Source organism: Mastomys coucha, unplaced genomic scaffold (genome assembly GCF_008632895.1).
Source record: "Mastomys coucha isolate ucsf_1 unplaced genomic scaffold, UCSF_Mcou_1 pScaffold16, whole genome shotgun sequence".
NCBI classification, from domain to species: domain Eukaryota; kingdom Metazoa; phylum Chordata; class Mammalia; order Rodentia; family Muridae; genus Mastomys; species Mastomys coucha.
The window spans coordinates 85,644,601-85,663,254 of record NW_022196898.1 but is presented as its reverse complement, the minus strand read 5'-3'; the positions used below and the strand labels follow the sequence as shown (position 1 = coordinate 85,663,254).

Below are 18,654 nucleotides of genomic sequence, written 5' to 3'. Positions count from 1 at the left end.
TTTACTTCCACAGAAAATGGACAAAGGTAGATAGTTAGGTGTAAAGAAAAGCCTGGCCATTCTCAGAACTCAGTTACTCTTTACATGGGTTAGTTTGGGGAGTTTTACACAGTTAGACATGTTCTGAGTGTCTGAAAGATTAAATTTTTATAGTGAAGACTGGTCAGTGGAAACATTCTCTCTGTTATGTGATCAACTGGGCAGTAAGCCAACTTCATATTCAATTTACACAACAGCTTGTCAAGGAGTAATGGATAGGGTCCCAGATATTCAAGCCAACAAACAAACAAACACACATTGCCACTAAAGCAAATCCAAACCACTTTGTCTATCTTTGGCAGTCTTGGGCCTCATGTTTTCCTGGGTTGTGGGCTACCATAACCAATACCTTAACTGATGGCTTTTTTTTTTTTTTGCTTATGTGTTAAATGCTTTAATGTGTATATTTTTCATTTAGTTCTCACTCTATGATATAAGAAAAGCTACTGCTCATCCAGGACTCGGATTAAGAATTTGAATGATGATCATGCCCATTGAGAACTCTGACAGTCAAAAGCCAAGTTTTTCTATTCCAGACCTTAAATTAACAATCATCAATCATCAATCATTAATCACCAATGACCAGTCATCAATCATCAGTCTTGCTTGAGCATTCTGGTTAAAGGCCAGGGCATAAGATAATATGAACTGTGCTATCTAATAATAAGGCAATGCTAGCCATACTTGGTTGCTTGCATTTATTTACTTACTTTTTAGGCAAGGTCTCAGTATGTTGCCCTGGCTACCCTAATCTGTGTAGTGACTAAGTTTCAGGCAGATTAGGGTAGCCTTGAACTCATAGAAATACACTTCCTTCTGTCTTCCTAGCACTTGCAGTAAAGCATGTGCTATGATATCCACTATAGTTCTCTGAATTTAAATAAAGTAAAATTAATCACAACTGACTCATCATCCTTCTGGTCCCACTAGCCATATTCTGAGTGGTCAATAGCCACCTGTGACCAGAAGTCATTGCATTAGACAACATGGCCTCAGAACATTTAATACTGCACAGGTTCCCCGAGACATGTTAGTCTTGGAAGCATATGGGGTATGACCAGTGATGGAATAGAATCTGGAGGTATTTAGAGAAGAGAGAATGAATTATGACCCACATTGGAATGATCTGTTTTGTTTTAAAATAGAAAAGAAGTCTGAGTATCAAGGTGAGAATGCAGAGACCAAGTCAATGATATATTCTTCCCTATGGGGGAGTGGTCCATATACCATCCACGACTTTTTACCCAGTACAGAAAGTCAGGGTCCCAATGGGAACCTTCTATATCTTATCAGTGTTAGACTAGTACTCTGTTTGCTTCAAGGGAGGACACAGTACTTTTGGGAAGATAGACTTAAGCTTTTTTTGGAAGTTGGAATAGGTGTCTTTCTGTGTATATCTGACTGCAGGGACCTCACTGTGCAGTTGAGGCAGGCCTTGGCTTTGTGGCAGACTTCCTGCATCTGCATCCTGAGTGCTGGATTGCAGGCATGAGACTCCATGCCTGCCTCACCTTATCATTCTGATACACTGCCTTGCCTTCTTCTTCTTTCTATCTTCCTTCCTTATTTCCTTCCAAAGAGCATGCAGGGGGACTTAGGGTTCTGGAAAGAGAGAGGAAATTGAAAGACCTACCTCCCAAAACAGAAGATTTTAGGGTTCTCCCAGGGAGAAGCACCATTGGGTCAAAAGAGAGCTGGGAACCAGAGGGAGCTACTCCCATAATCACACACACTCCGTAGCTTCTATTGCATGACTTCAAAGCCGCAACCTAAATACAGAAACAGACTGGTTAATATCATGTACATGTTACTTGTAACTGCCCTGCTAGAAGTGAAGATGTTCTAAAGAGGCCCTTACACCTCTTCATCAGACAAGCAGACTATTGCAACAAATAACCTCAAGGAAATGGGTGTTTTCTCATGAGTCTCATGCTAAGGGAAGAAAAGAGCACCAACCAGAGGGGGAGCTTGTTTCCTGGAGAAATATTTCACACAGATCTAACAGCTTGTTAGATTTCCTTACAGGACGAGACTGAAGCCCAGACAAGGCTTGGCCCAGGGTAGCTGAGATCATACCTTGCTCTCACTTCAGGACCTAGAAGATGGATTTGGGGGTCTTTTTGTCCCTCTTCTCAATGTGGCCACATTGAATAAGTCTCCCTTTTCTGTTTTCTACTTTTAATTTGGCCTTTTTAATTGGTTTATTGAGGATGGCTGGCCAGGCATGACTGGGTACGCAGTTTGTGTCCCACAAGTTGATAACAATGCTAATGGTATACATTCAGGGGGAATATGGGAGACATTCTACGATCAATCAGCATAGAGTATGTTAACTATGATATCTTGAGTGAGCTGTTTAAACTCACTATGATTAATATCTTCAAACTCTAAAAGGAAGATAGTGTTATTAATTATCTAAAAGGGTGATCTAAAACTGGGATAGAATAAGCTAATTGCTTAGAACAATGCAAGGCCTATCAATGTGCTCAAAAATGCTAGGTAAAAATTTATAGCCCTACATTAGGACTGCAGAGGTGTAGAATTGTGTTTGCTACACTGGAGGCTCTTGGCTCAGTTTGCAACAATCCTCCCAAATAAAACGAATTTCAGGAAATTCCATTCTTTCTGAAGTGTGTTACTGGGTTGTGCCCCATTGTACCCAAGACACGTACCATGGTTTCAATGAGTCCGATGGCCTCAAAGGCAAAATCAACACCAACACCCGTCATTTCCTCCACTACCTCCTGGACAGGTTTCTTGAGCTTGGTAGGGTTGAGACAGTCAGTGACTCCCAAGGCTCTTGCCCGAGGAAACTTCTGCTCATCGATGTCAACCCCGATGATTCTAGACGCACCAGAGGCTCTGCAGGCCATGACAATGGCAGAGCCAATTCCTCCAAGTCCAAAAACCACACAGGAAGATCCAGGGGTGACCTATATTTTTAAAGGATAAACCGTTGTTAGATTTTCAGCAGTGATTTTATATTAGTCGGAAATAAAGAGAGGGAAAAAGCCCTGTGGTTTTGTCCATGATAAAGGAGCCTTCCAGCTATGTGTCTCCTCATTTACTACGTAGACAGTCACGGGTAAGAACAAACACTCACCTGAGCTGTGTTAAACACAGCTCCAAAGCCTGTCGACACCTCACAGCTTATAATACAGACTGTATCCATAGGAGCGGCAGCATCAATTTTTGCTATTGCAATCTCCTCTACCACGGTATATTCTGTGAACGTGCTGGTCCCCATAAGATGGTAGATTTTCTTCCCTCTGCAGGTAAATCTGCTGGTTCCATCCAACATTAATCCAGTTGGAGAGAGAATACTGCTCCCCAGACACAGAGCAACAACAACAAAAAAGAAATAAAAAGACATTATCAGGGTTGAGTCAAACCCTGTAAGAGGAAAAGCAAATGAGATGAGAAGTCAAAGAAATTGAAACTGACTTTTCTTTCTCACAGAAGTTGCCCTTAGGATGTAGGCAGTAGATGCACTTTCGACATTCTGGAAGAGGGAACATTAAGACTTTATCTCCTGAAGGAAAAGAATAAAAAAAGTTATGGGGAAAGTTATGGCAGACCTGCTGTACAGTTGATCCTACTGGGAACTGTTCTTAGCAGATGTCATCAATTTGTCATAAGAAGAGTTGCATGTAGCATTATACTTGAAGTCAGTTATCATTTACCACAGGATTAAAATAACCAATTTTAATATAAATAGATTTGCAAGATAAAAAAGAATTTGAGTATTTACATCTTATGACATTGAGGTTCAAAGGTAAGAGATAACTTCAAGTAAGAGTGACCTTAGCATTTATGGTGTATAAGACTTGTCGATTTGGCTCAATGTTCCAGGAGAAAAGTAGAACTAGACCTTAGTGAATCTGATATTTATTGGAAGAATGAGTTATACATGAGCTAAATTGAAATCATTTTTCATTATGAGGTGTTGTATCATGCTAAAATTTGAGGAAAGGCAGCCTGTGCCCTTAATCCTATTCTGCCATTAAGTAACTAAACTAGTCAAACAAGGTAATTGATCTTTTTCAGAGCATCTGTGTTCTTAGACATGATTGAGATCTGTTTGTGTCCTGCCTTGAGTTCCTCCATAAAACTGGGTTTTCAGATTGATTACCCCAGAGACTTGACTTTACAAGTAGCTTTTGACTCCATTTTGAGAATGGAGGGTGGTGACTACTCCTAAGTGAACGGAAGAAGAGCACCATCTGATAGACCTCACCGCTCCCAAAGCCTCCATTTATCTGCATTTCCTTCAGTTGTCCAGCTTTGCCTCTTAGGTCCCGAGAAATTCCTTGCCTCTGCCACCTACATAATATATTCATTCTGGAGTCCATACTCTCAACACATAAACAAATGTATTTACTGGGTGATGTGTAACACGTGATCAGAGAGTTAAGATTAGTAATCAGGATGGGAATCAACAACTCCTGTTTGCCTCAGCCAGTGCTTGATACCAAGGCAGTCAGCAATATCTAACAAATCGCTGCCAAGAAAACTGCTGTGTCATGTGAACATATTGTTATTCTGTTCATTCTGACATTGTGGAAAGATAAGAATACGTTCACCCATATCTCTGACATAGCATGCTCACACTGAACATAAAGGAAAACAAAAAACTATGACAACAATAATTATTACATTATTATATAATTGTTATGAAAATTATTCTTGTTAGAATATTATCAAGTGCTTGAAACATGAAGGTCTGTAGCATGGGGAAGGTAAGTATAAATTCTAGAAGAAACTCTCACAAATGATGCTTCTCTGTTTGCACAATTAAAAAGATTAGGGCATGTGGTGTGTGTGTGTGTGTGTGTGTGTGTGTGTGTGTAGAAAAAAGCTCTGTAATCACACAAAATCTGTTTACCAATATTGTAATACATTGTATATGCTATAATTATTAGTTTAATTTAGGGCATGGTAGGCAAGTGTCACACCACTGAACTCCATCTTCAGAATGGGATTCTGAATCTCAGGTTGCCTATATCTTGTACTATATCTAATGTTTGGATGCAGTTTGATGGTTTTGTCTGTATATGATGAGCTTTAAAACTTTTTTAAAATTTTTTTTGGTTTTTAGCCCTGGCTGTCTTGGTACTCACTGTGTAGACCAGGCTGGCCTCTAACACTTAGAGATCTGCCTGCTTCTGCCTCCCAAGAGCTGGGATAAAAGGTGTGTACCACCACACCTGGTTTGAGTTCTGAGATTTTTATTTTACTTCGGGGGGTGGGGGGGAGAATCAGAGGAGGAATTAGGAAAGGGATTGGTGCTACATTGTGAAGAACGGAACTTGCCTCTATATAGAGACAGGCCCTTGTCTGATCCTATAAGGGCAGATTCACAGAGCACCCAAAGGTTCATCCAAAGTAATGTGAAACATAAAGCCATCCCCTACCAGCTAACCCATCCTGAGACTTGGGGTCCACTCACCTGTCTGAGGCCAGCCTAGGGAGACCTGGTTATTTCTTCTTTTTCTCCCAGATGCTGGCCTTCCCTAGCCTATATATGCTCTTACACTCGATACTTTAATGTGTTAGGTTTCCCTGCTCTTTATTCTAAATCGCTCCTCCTTGACTTGTGACCAGGAGGCTGACCTCCATACTGCCTCAGCAGAAGCAACATGACTTTTGTTCCTTCTCTTCTCCACTCCTTCTCTCCCTTCCAACTTGCCTGACCTGTGGTTTGCCTTTTAGGCTCCAACAAACTGTCTTCACACTTCCATTTGAGTCCATTCTTTGTCCCCAAGCTTGCTTGTGAATGCTCTTGAATTCTTTCTGTTAATAAAACTAAAACCATCAAGAGGGACCCTGATTTCTCAGTTATCACATGATGGCTCTGCTGAGACTCCCCATGATTTCTGGGAGCACCATTCTCCTGCCTATCAATGTTGTAATTGGCAGAGAAGCCGAAGCCATTCCTGCACCCCTAGATGCCATCAGTATCATGCCTAATTACCCACCTGGCTTTACAGTGGCTACACCTTGTCCAATACTCTCCACAATCCCAGCTCCCTCATGGCCCATGATGACAGGAAATGGCGTTTTCATTTTCCTTTCTAGGATATGATTATCAGTGCCACAGATCCCAGAGGATATAATCTAAAAGATGAAAAAAATAATTGGATATAAAATGTCTGGTGTCAGAAAAACAAATTCATCGTGTTCTCACTAATATTTGGATCCTGGCATCACATCTTTAGTTTTGTATGTTTAACTTGGAAACTTGTAGAGTCAGATGTATGAGTTGTTTTTTATCAGCTGGATGCAACCTAGATATAACTGGGAAGAGAGCATATTAATTAAAAAAATGCAGATGGGTTTGTATTCAAGTCTGTGGGGGTATTGACTTATGCCACACCAACCCCAGTAGGATCTGTGTGACAGGTTCCATAGACCGAGGTGGCAGACTTCAAAAGAAGGAGGTCTCCTGGAATGGGTTGTAGAACTCTTGGCCAGAGCAAATTATTGAGCCATAGTTCTCATGGCAGTTTATCTGTTTTGTTTTCTCTTATTCCTTTTCTTATGTACATGTTCCTGGTAGCCTAGGCCAAATGAGAATAATGGGTAAGAAACCATGCCTTGAGATGGAGTCACTAACCTGACCTTATCTCTAGGGAAACCAATGCTTTACTTTATAAATTATTTATAAAATTATATAATAGTATTATGATAGATAAAAAACTTTCCCAACAATAGAATTTCATATGGCTACACATGTGTCATCGGAGGTGGGCTTTGGTATATGGTAAAGAAAACCTTAAATAAAAAGAATTAAGGGCTGGAGAGATGGCTCAGCCGTTAAAGGCTAGGCTCACAACCAAAAATATAAGAATTAAAATAGTTTAAATTTATGCGTTGAAGATTTGTAAAAAATCAGGTATTAGATGTTAAACAATAATTGACCATAAAGATTTACCAACCTGTTCTTGGAAATATGCCACTAGCCTTGGATAACTGCCCCACTGAATATATCTTTCAGAGTTGTAATACTTGGATGATTTCTATTAATTATGATGTCACCTGTTCTGTTTGTGATTCACTGAATACATCTTTTCAGAGTTGTAATGTTTGCTTGTTTTTTTTTTTTTGCTTTACTGTGCCAAATGATGATGATAGTATTTGTGATTGTTTCACTGTACACATCGTCTTAGAGTTGTAATATTTTTTTTAATGTATAAAAACCCGCACTTGAGAGCTGCAAAATACACTCAGATTCAAACTGCCTCTGTGCCTGTGTCTTTTTGTCATTGCCGAACCCTTCCCGCCTACCTTCGAGGACCCTTATTCCAGGGACCCCCACGCCTGACTAGGGTGGTCCATGGCAGTCTTAATTAATAACTGAGGTGGTAGGGTTCCATTTACTGTGGGCAGTGCAATCCTGGGCTGGTAGTCCTGAGTTGTATAAGAAAGCAGGATGAGGAAGCCATTAGTGGGCAAGTGAATAAGTAGCTCTCCTCTGTGGCCTCTGCTTTCAGTTCCTGCCTTTAATTCCTTCCCCAATTTCCCTCAGTGATGCAGTGTGATCTGAGAGTGCAATAAAGCCATCCCTTCCCAAATGGTTTTTGATCCTGGTGTTTTATCGCAGCGTAGAAATCCTAACTAATAGACCAGGAAAATCAAAATAGTCACTAGGGGGAGAGGGAAGACACACTTTAATGGGAGAAGGAATAGTAGATCACAGGCAGAAATGAAAGGGGGATAATGAGAGGGGTGTTTAAGTATAGAGGGAGATGCGAAGGTAGGGTGGAGTAGTGGGTGGGGTAAAGATAATTAACTCTAAGGTTATTCTAAAAAGCCATATGGAAACATACAATTTTATAAGCTTTCTAAAAGTGTGTGTGTGTGTGTGTGTGTGTGTGTGTGTGTGTGTGTGTGTCCTCCCAGAAGCCAGAGGTTGCCAAGTAAAAAGTCCAGGGCCAGGTCTGGGACGTCCCCCTCGAGTTGTTGGTCATGGGTGTCTTGGGGACCCCTCAAGCAATATAAGCTGTTGAGATGGCTCTTAGTTGTTCACCAGGAACTTGTTGGTAAGATCCTTGTTACTGAAAACACCAGAGACATGGAGAAATGAAGCTGGTCCTGACTGGGATGCTTTCTCCTTGCTGGCTCACTTTCACAGCACTGGAAGGTTCTATGTGAGCTACTGGGAGAGAAAAGCCACCAATAGTTTTACCTCAGAACTGTGCAAGCTACGGTAATGACCAGACTGGTAGGATGTGCCCACGAGTGTAGTAGTGGCATGCTATGGAGCCGGCCAACCACTTTCTATTGCATTTAAGGCCCACTCTGCAGGAAGAAAAAATGTGCCTGGTACTGTAAATCTGGCCAGAAACCCATGACTGGGAGCTCTTGGGTCCAGAGGTAAACCTGTTACTATTGTTTTATTGCTAGTTAGACATCATATCAAACTGTCCTCAAAAGGCATACATATTGACTCATAGGTTAGTGAACTCTCATGCTTCTTTCTGCTGTAGATGACAGTTAATGAAGAAACTCACAATTGGTCAAGGTGCAAATAGTGTGTGTAGCACGCCCCTCCATAAATCAATGTCACACAGCTCCCCGAGGCTGGGGCAATATTTTGGAAGAGGGGTTGGAAAGATGGTGAGAACCCAGAGGTTGAGGAAGACCGGGGAGTACCTCAGGACTACTGTACTCACAGCAGCTGTGGCTGAAAGGGCACAGGCACAGCCTACCTCTAGGCTTTCTCACAGCTCACAGAGCGTCCTTCTCCCCCTTGCTGTCTCACTGCTTGTGTGGAGCTCCCCCTACCCTCCCTGGCTTTTCAGAGAAGGCCCAGTCTGGCACCGAAATATAGCTATCTGTGTTTTCATGGTGGCACTCCCTAACGAACCCCAACCCCCACCCCCACCTCCTACCCCCACTCCCACCCCAAGGAGCAACAGAGGCCAACTTGAGAATAGACAAAGGGCAATATCCTTCAGCCCTGTGTCCCTGAGGCTGGCACACTCCCTGATAGATGGTCAGCACTTCCCAGTGCAGGTGGTGCCTGTCCTTGGGAGAAGCGAAGACCAAACCTTGAAGATAAGTGCCCCACGATTGAGCCAAGAGAAAAGGGCAGTTAAGCGTTCCCAGACAGCTGTGACCAGTTTGTAAAAACACACTAGTTTCTGATAGCATCATAAAGTTACTTCCCAGGTCAGAAGAGTCCCCCCTCCAAGTTGCGAGATTCTACCCCTCTGCCTGAACCAACAATATCATTTTGAAGGATAACTTCCCTTGTCACCTCCCCCTGTCATCCCGAAGTCCGAGAATCCCTGTTTATGTCTGTATAAAAAAACACCAAGCCCACAGATGCAGGATCGCACTCCTATCCTATGCAATGGGAAGGTTTGCGATCTGAATCTGACTCAAATAAAAAAGCTCTTTTGTTTCACTACATCAGGTCAGCAGTTCTTAGAGTTCTGGGAATCCCTTGACCTGGGCATAACATGGCTATGTGCACAAAGTCAAGCCATTTAACATTCCAGGAAGCAGGGTTTCACAAGCCCTCATGCCTAGCTGAGGAGCCATTGATGGCTGCTAAGTGAGCCACTTAGTGCTGCTAAGTGAGACAGTTTTCTTTAGGGGTATGATCCTTGGGAGGCCAACTGTGCCCCAGTGGATGGCTCTACACCATGCCTATATGAGCAGCATATAGTGAGGTGTTAAAAGAAAAGGATGTGATATAGAGGAGATGGTGGGGAGGTGGGCAGTGAATCCATGAGGAGTTAAGGTAAGAGTGGAGGGAATATGACCAAAACATACAGTGTGCATGCTTTAAAAATACCTATAAAATTATTGAGTTTTTCAGAGAAAAATATGGTACATATTCAAGACTAGAGGCAGAGTACACTCTCTAATGATGGGCTACATATTTCCACATTCGTGATTTTATTGTACCCAAAGAACACAGCACTTAACTTTCTCTAGTCTTCATGGTTTTGCCCAGACTACCTTAATATGGCAAAATGACTGAATTCTGTCTAGTGCTTTGCTACAAACAGTTAAACATTCTATCGGCTGTGGTAAAGCAGACAACGGGAACTTTAGAGTCTGTTTTAACACGTGACCTCACACAGTTGAAGGAAGCCTGGGTGATATTGCAATACTCTCCCTGCCTCCCACAGCAAACAGTCACAACCCAAGGCTGTTTGTACAAGCTCCTCATCCTGCCTGCTGTTCATGATACAAAGTAACTGCAAGGGAAATGGAAAGGCCTTTGAAGGTGTGTTCAAAGACTCTTGTACAGCATACAACTTTCTTGCCTTTTCTTCATGTCATTGTTTCTTTTCTCTAGCTGTTCCAATTTCAAAAGGTCACTTAGTTTTCCTCCAGGGCAGAGAGATTCCACAGCTGGATGGGTTTGGAGGTAAGTCAGATCAGTTTCACATTGTATATTTCACTTGGACCATGTTGACAGCACCAAGTTTTATCTAGACATTCTCTTTATTTTAATTTTATTTTTTTCCTGGCTAGCAGAAATTGATCCTTGGAGCTTTCCAAATTCTTTGTAAAATTGCTATTCTCTGTTGGCAATCTGATTGCTCACACTGGTGTTTATTTCCTTTATTCCTCTGGACTCTGGGGGATGGGAGATATTTATCTGTTTTCTTGGTCTGTTTATTCAGGCCTTTGGTCCAAGTGGCTGACCTACACTCCCATTTCTCTGGATATTTTTGTTTATTTGTTTGCTGTTCTCAAATGCCCACTCTGGTTGGTTTTCAGGGAAATCAGCTTGGTCTGGTTCACAGCTTTAGATTTCTTGAGATTCAAGTGATCTTAGCCGGGACTATTGTTTCTTGGCTTGGTTCTCTGTGTTGAGCTTGCTGCTCTGAGGCTCCTGGAGTTTCCAGGCCTCTCTGAGTCGCTGCTCACCAAGGTCTCTGGTATGAGTTTGGTGTGGTTTGCCCCTCAAGAGGTTCACGGTCTCGACTCTTGGTCCCCTATGTAACAAGTATTGACAGCTAGCCATGCTTTTGAAGGATTGCGTCTAGTGTAATACCCTCATGAATGGCTCAATGTCTTTCTCAAGAGGTTGGTTAGATGGAGAGGCTTGTTAAGATGGCTCATCAGTTAAGAATGCTTTCTGCTCCCACAGAGAACCTGCATTTCATTCTTAGCACCCATGTTAGGAAGCTCACAACTGTCTGTAATTCTAGTTTCAGTGCATCAGATATCCTTTTAAGAACATACAAGTATACGTATAGATACACTGACACAGACACAGACAGACAGAAGACATACATACACATTTGTGCGTGCGTGCACGCACACACACACACACACACACACTTTAAAAATGAAACACATCTTTAAAAAAAGAGACTGGATAAATCTCTTAAGAATAAATTAGGTCGTTTGAAGAAGAGGACTTTATAAGTTACTCTTTCTCTGAGATGAATGCTTTTCCAAATTATCACAGCTAATGAACCAAATTCTTACCCTCACCTAATGTCTGTGCCACCTTCCAAGCAGAACCATTGTTCATTGAAACAGTTGGTGAATGACTTTATGGATAGACCATCTTAATACACACACCATTTCTTAAATGAATGTAACCTGTTCTCTGTGAGCTGAGAATAAAGTCACTCACTCAAGTCAAATAGCTTTAACCATAGCAGGATGTCTGTATCCAAAAATCATGCCTACAATTCATTCCTCGGTGCAGCAGAACTGTCAACTCCCAGCTAAGCTACGATGGAGGTAAAATCCTTTGGTGATGTGAGGTGAGGGTCATTGAAGTACAGCTTTATTACAATGAAATCCAATGTCTAAAAATTGTTCTTATTTTGGGCTCATACCACAGTAAGAGCCAATATTTTAAACTCTACTAAATACAAAACAAACAAAAAGACTTTATATACTCATATTCATTTAAGAAAATACTAGTAGTGATGTATTATTTTGAAGTGTACAGTTAATATGGAGTTATTTAAAATTTATATTGAGAAAATGTATGTATTTGCAGTATTGCTGTAGACAAGCATCTACATAGGACTGTTAAATTGATTGTTGTTTTATATCAAACAACTTTTATAATACTCATTTTTATTGTTATAATATTTTATAAATTTTAAGGAATATGACAAAAAAGATATTGTAGGTATTGAAGGGGGGTCTCTGAGAGGAGTTGGGGTACAAAAGGGAAACAAGAATGTGATTTAATTCTATTTACTTAAAATATGTTTTTAAATGTTAACAATTTCAGATAAATTGAAATCACGTAACTTTTCTCATCATAAAAATTTAAAAAAAAGAATAAATTAGGCCTAGCAAGACTAGTTACTAAGAGAGTTGAATCCTCCTCTTCACCGCCTCCTTGTAAGAGAGCATGAGCTCCTTACTGAAAACTAGTCACAAATGAGCGACAAACACACTCTTGAACTTGTGAATTAAACAACCTTCAAATACACAGCTGTATTATAGTAACAGAAAACAGACCCAGTTTTTTTTTTTCATTACTTCTCAGGATATGAGTCCTCCCACACTCTTTTCCAAACAAAGCTAGCTCCATTAACAGAGCTGTGGAATGCCGAGACCTCTAACCTGCCTCTTCCCATGGCTAGAGCATCTATGTAGTGTAGAAGAGTCGTGGTAAAGGCACATACCTGCCTAAAGTGACATCTTTACCTCATGGCAGGGGAACGGGAGCATAGGCTCTTTCTATTAACCGGATTGTGTACCTTTTATATAAGATGACCCCAGCCGCCCTTAATATAATAGCATTTGGAGGTGGAAACCTATAGAGCTAGCCAACCTCAGATGAAGTCCCAAATTCAGAGCTTCATGGTGAGGTTGCTATCTTTATGAAGAAGAGACCCGGAGCCCTCCCCCGGCCCCATAAAAGCACAGCAAGAAGATGAACATCTATCTAAGCCGGGATGAGAGCTTTCACCAGAACTCAGTCATGCTGGTATTCTCATCTCGGAGACTTCTAGACTCTGGGACTATGAGAAAACAAAGCTTGTTTAAAGTACGTGGACAATAGTATTCTGTGATGGCTGCTGGAGCAAACTCAGTCCTCAGACAGCCCTGACTACTACAAACGTTTTCCAACTAATGAAAATGGGAGAGAATAGTGGCTGACTCATCCCTGGTATCATCTATCTGCCGTACCTGGAGTGGAGAGTCCCTCGGTGGACCAGTGTGGGAGAGTAAGCCCAGGCCCCTTAGTTACTCCCACTGGGGAAGGCTATTTTCTAATGATATCAATGGAGTACCACAGATGGTGTCAGTCTCACACTATCATTTTCTTGGGCTCACAACTGGAATCTGGTGAATCTGAGAGCATGGTGTCTCTCATCCAACAAGGGCCTGCTGCTACAACAAGGTAAATAAACTGCGGGTGAATCTGTGTGATACGGAGTTGGGTGGGTGCAGAGTCACGCTTTATTAGGGGCTGTAAGTAATCTCTTCCTACAGTCACAGCTTAAATCCATTCATGAGGGCAACGACCCTATGATCTACACCCTCACTTCTCAGAGGCATTGTTGTAGAAACATTGTATTGGCAACTACACTTCAGCACAAGTTTTGGAGGACACCTACAGCTATCAAATGGCTATATGTCAGCCTAGCTCTATAGCTACTGAATGGCTATATATCAGACTAGCTCCATAATTACCAAATAGCTTTATATTAGTATAGCTCAGTAACTATGGAAGAAGGAGGTTTCAGAACCAATAATTGTATTGACTTCCACAAATCTTACTTTATGTGTATGTGTATGCATGCATTCAAGAGCTTTCCTGTGTGTGTATATATACACGAAGTTCTCTCTTTTGTGTGTGTGAAAGAATTTCCTGGTGTGTGTGTGTGTGTGTGTGTGTGTGTGTGTGTGAGAGAGAGAGAGAGAGAGAGAGAGAGAAGAGAACTTCCTGTGTGTGTATGTGTTTATAGTGTGTGTATGTGTGCATGTGTGTGCACTTGTGTGTGCATACACACGCACAAGCCAGAAGCGGAAGTCCAAATATCTTTCCTCATTTGTTTCTCTATTTTTTAATTTGAGACAAGGTCATTTGTTTCTCTATTTTTTTTATTTGAGACAAGGTCTCCCACTGAAACAGAAGCTCATCACTTTGGATACCTTGGATGGCCAGGTAGTTCTGGGAATTCTCCTGTCTTCAACTCCTGGCTACAAACGTATCCCTCCTGCCTGCATAAGAAGTACGTACCCACAGAACCAACTCCCCAGTTTTACTTTTAAGTCTAAAAAGCAATAGTATTTTTAAAACATTACTGACCACTTGGTATTTTTTTTTAAGTTTTATTGCATTATAATGAAAAAAGTTACATGATTTCAATTTATCTGAATTTTTTAACATTTAAAAACATATTTTAAATAAATAGAATTAAATCACATTCTTGTTTTCCTTTTGAACCCCAACTCCTCCCAGAGACACCCCTTCAATACCTACAATATCTTTTTTGTCATATTCTTCAAAATTTATAAAATATTATAACAATAAGAATGAATATTATAAAAGTTGTTTGATTTAAAACAACAATCAATTTAACAGTCTTATGCTGATGCTTGTCTACGGCAATACTGAAAATACAAGTGTTTTTCTCAATTTAAATTTTAAATAACTCCAAATGTATTAACTGTATATTTCAAAATAATACATCACTAGTAATATTTTCTTAAATGAACATAAATATATAAAGTGCTTTTGTTTGTTTTGAATTTAGTAGAGCTTAAAATCTTGGCTCTTACTGTGGTAACTTGATACAAGAGTTACAAACGTCAAGCAAAGCATTCAGTCTTACTCTTTGTTGTTCTCTTACAAACTCCCTCCCAATTTTATTGTCTACATTTCTTTTGGGTATAAAATACTTTTAAAATATGTAAGCTGTTCTGGAAACCATAGTATAGTGTAAAAACATGAAATAAACAATACTACTAATAGAGAGGCTGAGATAGGAGAAGCAAGATCTCAAGACCATTATGTTGTACACAGCAAGACATTGTCACGAACAAATAAGCTGAAAGTACATATGGATTGTACAATATTGGACCTATTTCTCTGATTACCAAATTAGAGAGACCATTGGATGACAGTCAGTAAATTTCTAATTCCTCATATTTTTGGATTTCAATTGATTAGGATATGTTGGTAATATTAATTTTCATATTAAGATATTAAGAAAAAGTAATTGTTACTTCAAGTTGTTTTTGTTGTAAGAGGTGGAATTAAGTTTGTGTGGATTTGTTGAAAGATTACTTTCTTGCTTCTTCTAGGGTGTAGTTTTGCTCCTTATGTTGTTGTTTTCCATCTATTATCCTTTGTAGGGCTGGATTTGCGGAAAGATATTGTGTAAATTTTGTTTTGTCATGGAATATCTTGTTTTCTCCATCTAAGGTAATTGAGAGTTTTGCTGGGTATAGTAGCCTGAGCTGGCATTTGTGTTCTTGTAGGGTCTGTATGACATCTGCCTGGGATCTTCTTTCATAGTTTCTGGTGAGAAGTCTGGTGTAATTCTGATAGGCCTGCCTTTATATGTTACTTGACCTTTTCCCCTTACTGCTTTTAAAATTATTTCTTTGTTTAGTGCATTTGGTGTTTTGATTATTATGTGACGGGAGGAATTTCTTTTCTGGTCCAGTCTATTTGGAGTTCTATAGGCTTCTTGTATGTTCATGGGTATCTCTTTCTTTAAGTTAGGGAAGTTTTCTTGTATAATTTTGTTGAAGATATTTACTGGCCCATTACTTTGGGAGTCTTCACTCTCTTCTATACCTATTATCCTTAGGTTTGGTCTTCTCATTACATACTGAATTTCCTGGATGTTTTGGGTTAGGAGCTTTTTGCTTTTATCATTTTCTTTGACTGTTGTGTCAATGTTTTCTATGATGTCTTCTACCCCTGAGATTCTCTCTTCTATCTCTTGTATTCTGTTGGTGATGTTTGCATCTACAACTCCTGATTTCTTTCCTAGGTTTTCTACCTCTGGGGCTGTCTCTCTTTCTGATTTCTTTATTGTTTCTATTTTTAGATTCTGGGTGGTTTTGCTCATTTCCTTCACCTGTAGATTGTGTTTTCCTGTAGTTTTTAAGGGATTTTTGTGTTTCCTCTTTAAGAGCTTCTAGCTCTTTACCTGTGCTCTCCTGTATTTATTTGAGGGTGCTATTTATGTCTTTCATAAAGTCCTGTATCATCGTCATAAGAAGTGATTTTAGATCTGAATCTTGCATTTCCAGTGTGATGTTGTGTCCAGGACTTGCTATGGTGGGAGTATTGGGATCTGATGATGCCAAGTAACTTTGGTTTGTGTTGTTTATATTCTTACGCTTGCCCCATATCATCTGGTTATCTGTACTGCTACCTGCCCTTGCTAAATCTGACTGGAGCCTGTCCTTCCTGTGATCCTGATTGTGTTAGAACTCCTCAGAGTCAAGCTGTCTCTGTGATCCTTTGATTCTGGGATCCTGTGACCCTGGGCTTGTTAGAGCACCTGGGAGTGGAGCTTCCTCTGGGTGTTATGGGACTGGAAGGAACCTGAGCCACTGGGCTGGCAGAGTTTCTGTGTGCATGGTCCCACTGGTCCTAGTTACTCCTGGTATTGGGACAGATGTTGTGTCCTCCTCACCTCTGACCCTGGGTGTGTTAGAGCGCCTGGGGGTGGAGCTTCCTCTGGGTGTTGTCACCACTTGGTATTTATATATCTTAAGTTTGTGACATTTTAACAAAATGCAGCAACCCACTTGACTATTACTATATACTAATATCAATCTGTTATGAATCATAGGAAGTTTTAACTTTAGTATAGACTACTGTTTATTTCCTAAATTATAAAATCATTGCAAATACACATATACAAAATCCACATCTATTCAACAGACCATCATTTGTATTTACCTTAACTCGAACCTCACCAGCCTTTGGTGGATCAACTTCAACTTCCTCAATGGATAGTGGGGCATTTGTGGTCCAAGCGACAGCTGCCCGGCATGTGATGACCTATATGCATACAGAAATGAAGTCATGAGCTGGTCTTACTGCTAATGAGTGACAAACAGGTAAGATGTGGCATTCAATTCACATCCACTGTGCAACCAAACATCTTGCTTATGTCTGTTTGAGGTGAAATAACCTACTTACTCATTGGAGACAATCACACACACACACACACACACACACACACACACACACACACACACACATTGATTTTTTCAAGACAGGATTTCTCTGTTTAGCCCTGGCTGTCCTGGAACTCACTCTGTAGACCAGGCTGGCCTCGAACTCAGAATTCTGCCTGCCTCTGCCTCCGAAGTGCTGGGATTAAAGGAGTGCACCACCACTGACCAGTGACAAGTATATTTTATGTCTGTCTGGTTTACATAAAAATTGAAATAAAATGTTATAGTGAGAGATGAGTTCACATCTATACAAATAGGTGTATGTATATTTAAATGTGCACACATACAGGGGCATTACACATTCCTTTAGCTCCAGAGAGCTGATTGGAATTCTTAGTTGACTTCTTTTTATTTACAATGTCACAGTGTATTAATGTTGGTTCCTGAAATCCAATTCATTCTGTTCTCTGAATTAAATCTCTGCATTGTAGTTTCTAATCTTAATTACTTAGAAAAGATTATAATCTGTCATGCAAAGAACATTGTTAGAGAACACGAGCATCACCTTGGAAGTAAAACAAGAGTCATTATGCATTTTATTTTTCTAACCAAAGTCTGTCCTAGTGAAATACGACCTAGATCATTTGATTTGCCATTATAACTCACTTCCTCTGCCCTTTTGCATGTATTCAGTTTAGCCTGTAAATCTCCAGACAGCTCAGTTTTCTGTATTGATTTTCCTTTGTAGTAGATATTTTGAAGATATAAATAAGCATTATATTTTATTTCTTAACTTCTCAGGATTGAGTAAGTTGTTTGTTTCTTTAGTTTTTCAACACAAAAATAAGGGGGAATTGAGAATGCAGCCCCCCACTGCTATAAGTTATGCAATTTTCTGAATTTAGGAAAACTGTAAGGGTCAGCTTTTGTGGAGTGCAGTGGAGGAGCTGCACCCCAGGAAAAACACCTTGGTGACCATAGTATCTCCCCTTTGGGGCAAGTTTCTACATTGTTTCTTTTGTTTGTTTGTTTGTTTGTTTGTTATTTTATTTTTACTAGATATTTTTTGTATTTACATTTCAAATGATATCTCCTTTCCTGGTTTCCCCTCTGAAAAAAAAAAAGAAAACAAAAAACCCAAAAAACCTGTCCCTCCCCCTTCCTCTCGCTCACCAACCCACCCTCTCCTGTTTCCTGGCCCTGACATTCCCCTACACTGGGGCATAGAACCTTCACAGGACCAAGGGCCTCTCCTCCCATTGATGACTGACAAGGCCATCCTCTGCTATACATATCTACATTGTTTCTTTAATTAAGAACAGTTCTTATTTTATTGTGATTTTCATAGTAATGCTCTAAAACTGACTTGCAAATTATAGGAGTTCATCATTTGTGTAAAGCATATTCGAAACACAGCCTTAAATAGTGAAGTGCATATATATAATATATATGTTATATGTAGAATATGTATAATATAACACACACATATACGCATATATGTATATATATATATATATA

The 18,654-nt window shown here is 40.1% G+C and overlaps 1 protein-coding gene and 1 non-coding gene across 2 annotated transcripts in view; both read right to left on the bottom strand.

The window, feature by feature from the left end:
- LOC116094353 (alcohol dehydrogenase 1-like) overlaps positions 1–18,654 on the bottom strand; it is a 22,913-nt gene that overhangs the window by 3,476 nt on the left and 783 nt on the right. The window contains exons 3-8 of the mRNA XM_031376180.1: positions 16,916–17,017; positions 6,018–6,156; positions 3,484–3,571; positions 3,143–3,362; positions 2,712–2,972; positions 1,673–1,808 (exon numbers count right to left, since the gene is read on the bottom strand). Coding sequence (XP_031232040.1) covers positions 1,673–1,808; positions 2,712–2,972; positions 3,143–3,362; positions 3,484–3,571; positions 6,018–6,156; positions 16,916–17,017 — 946 coding nt within the window. The remainder of the gene's footprint in view (positions 1–1,672; positions 1,809–2,711; positions 2,973–3,142; positions 3,363–3,483; positions 3,572–6,017; positions 6,157–16,915; positions 17,018–18,654) is intronic.
- On the bottom strand, positions 17,983–18,140 carry LOC116094645. Its single transcript, XR_004120255.1, has one exon. It is a non-coding gene; the product is annotated as a U1 spliceosomal RNA (small nuclear RNA).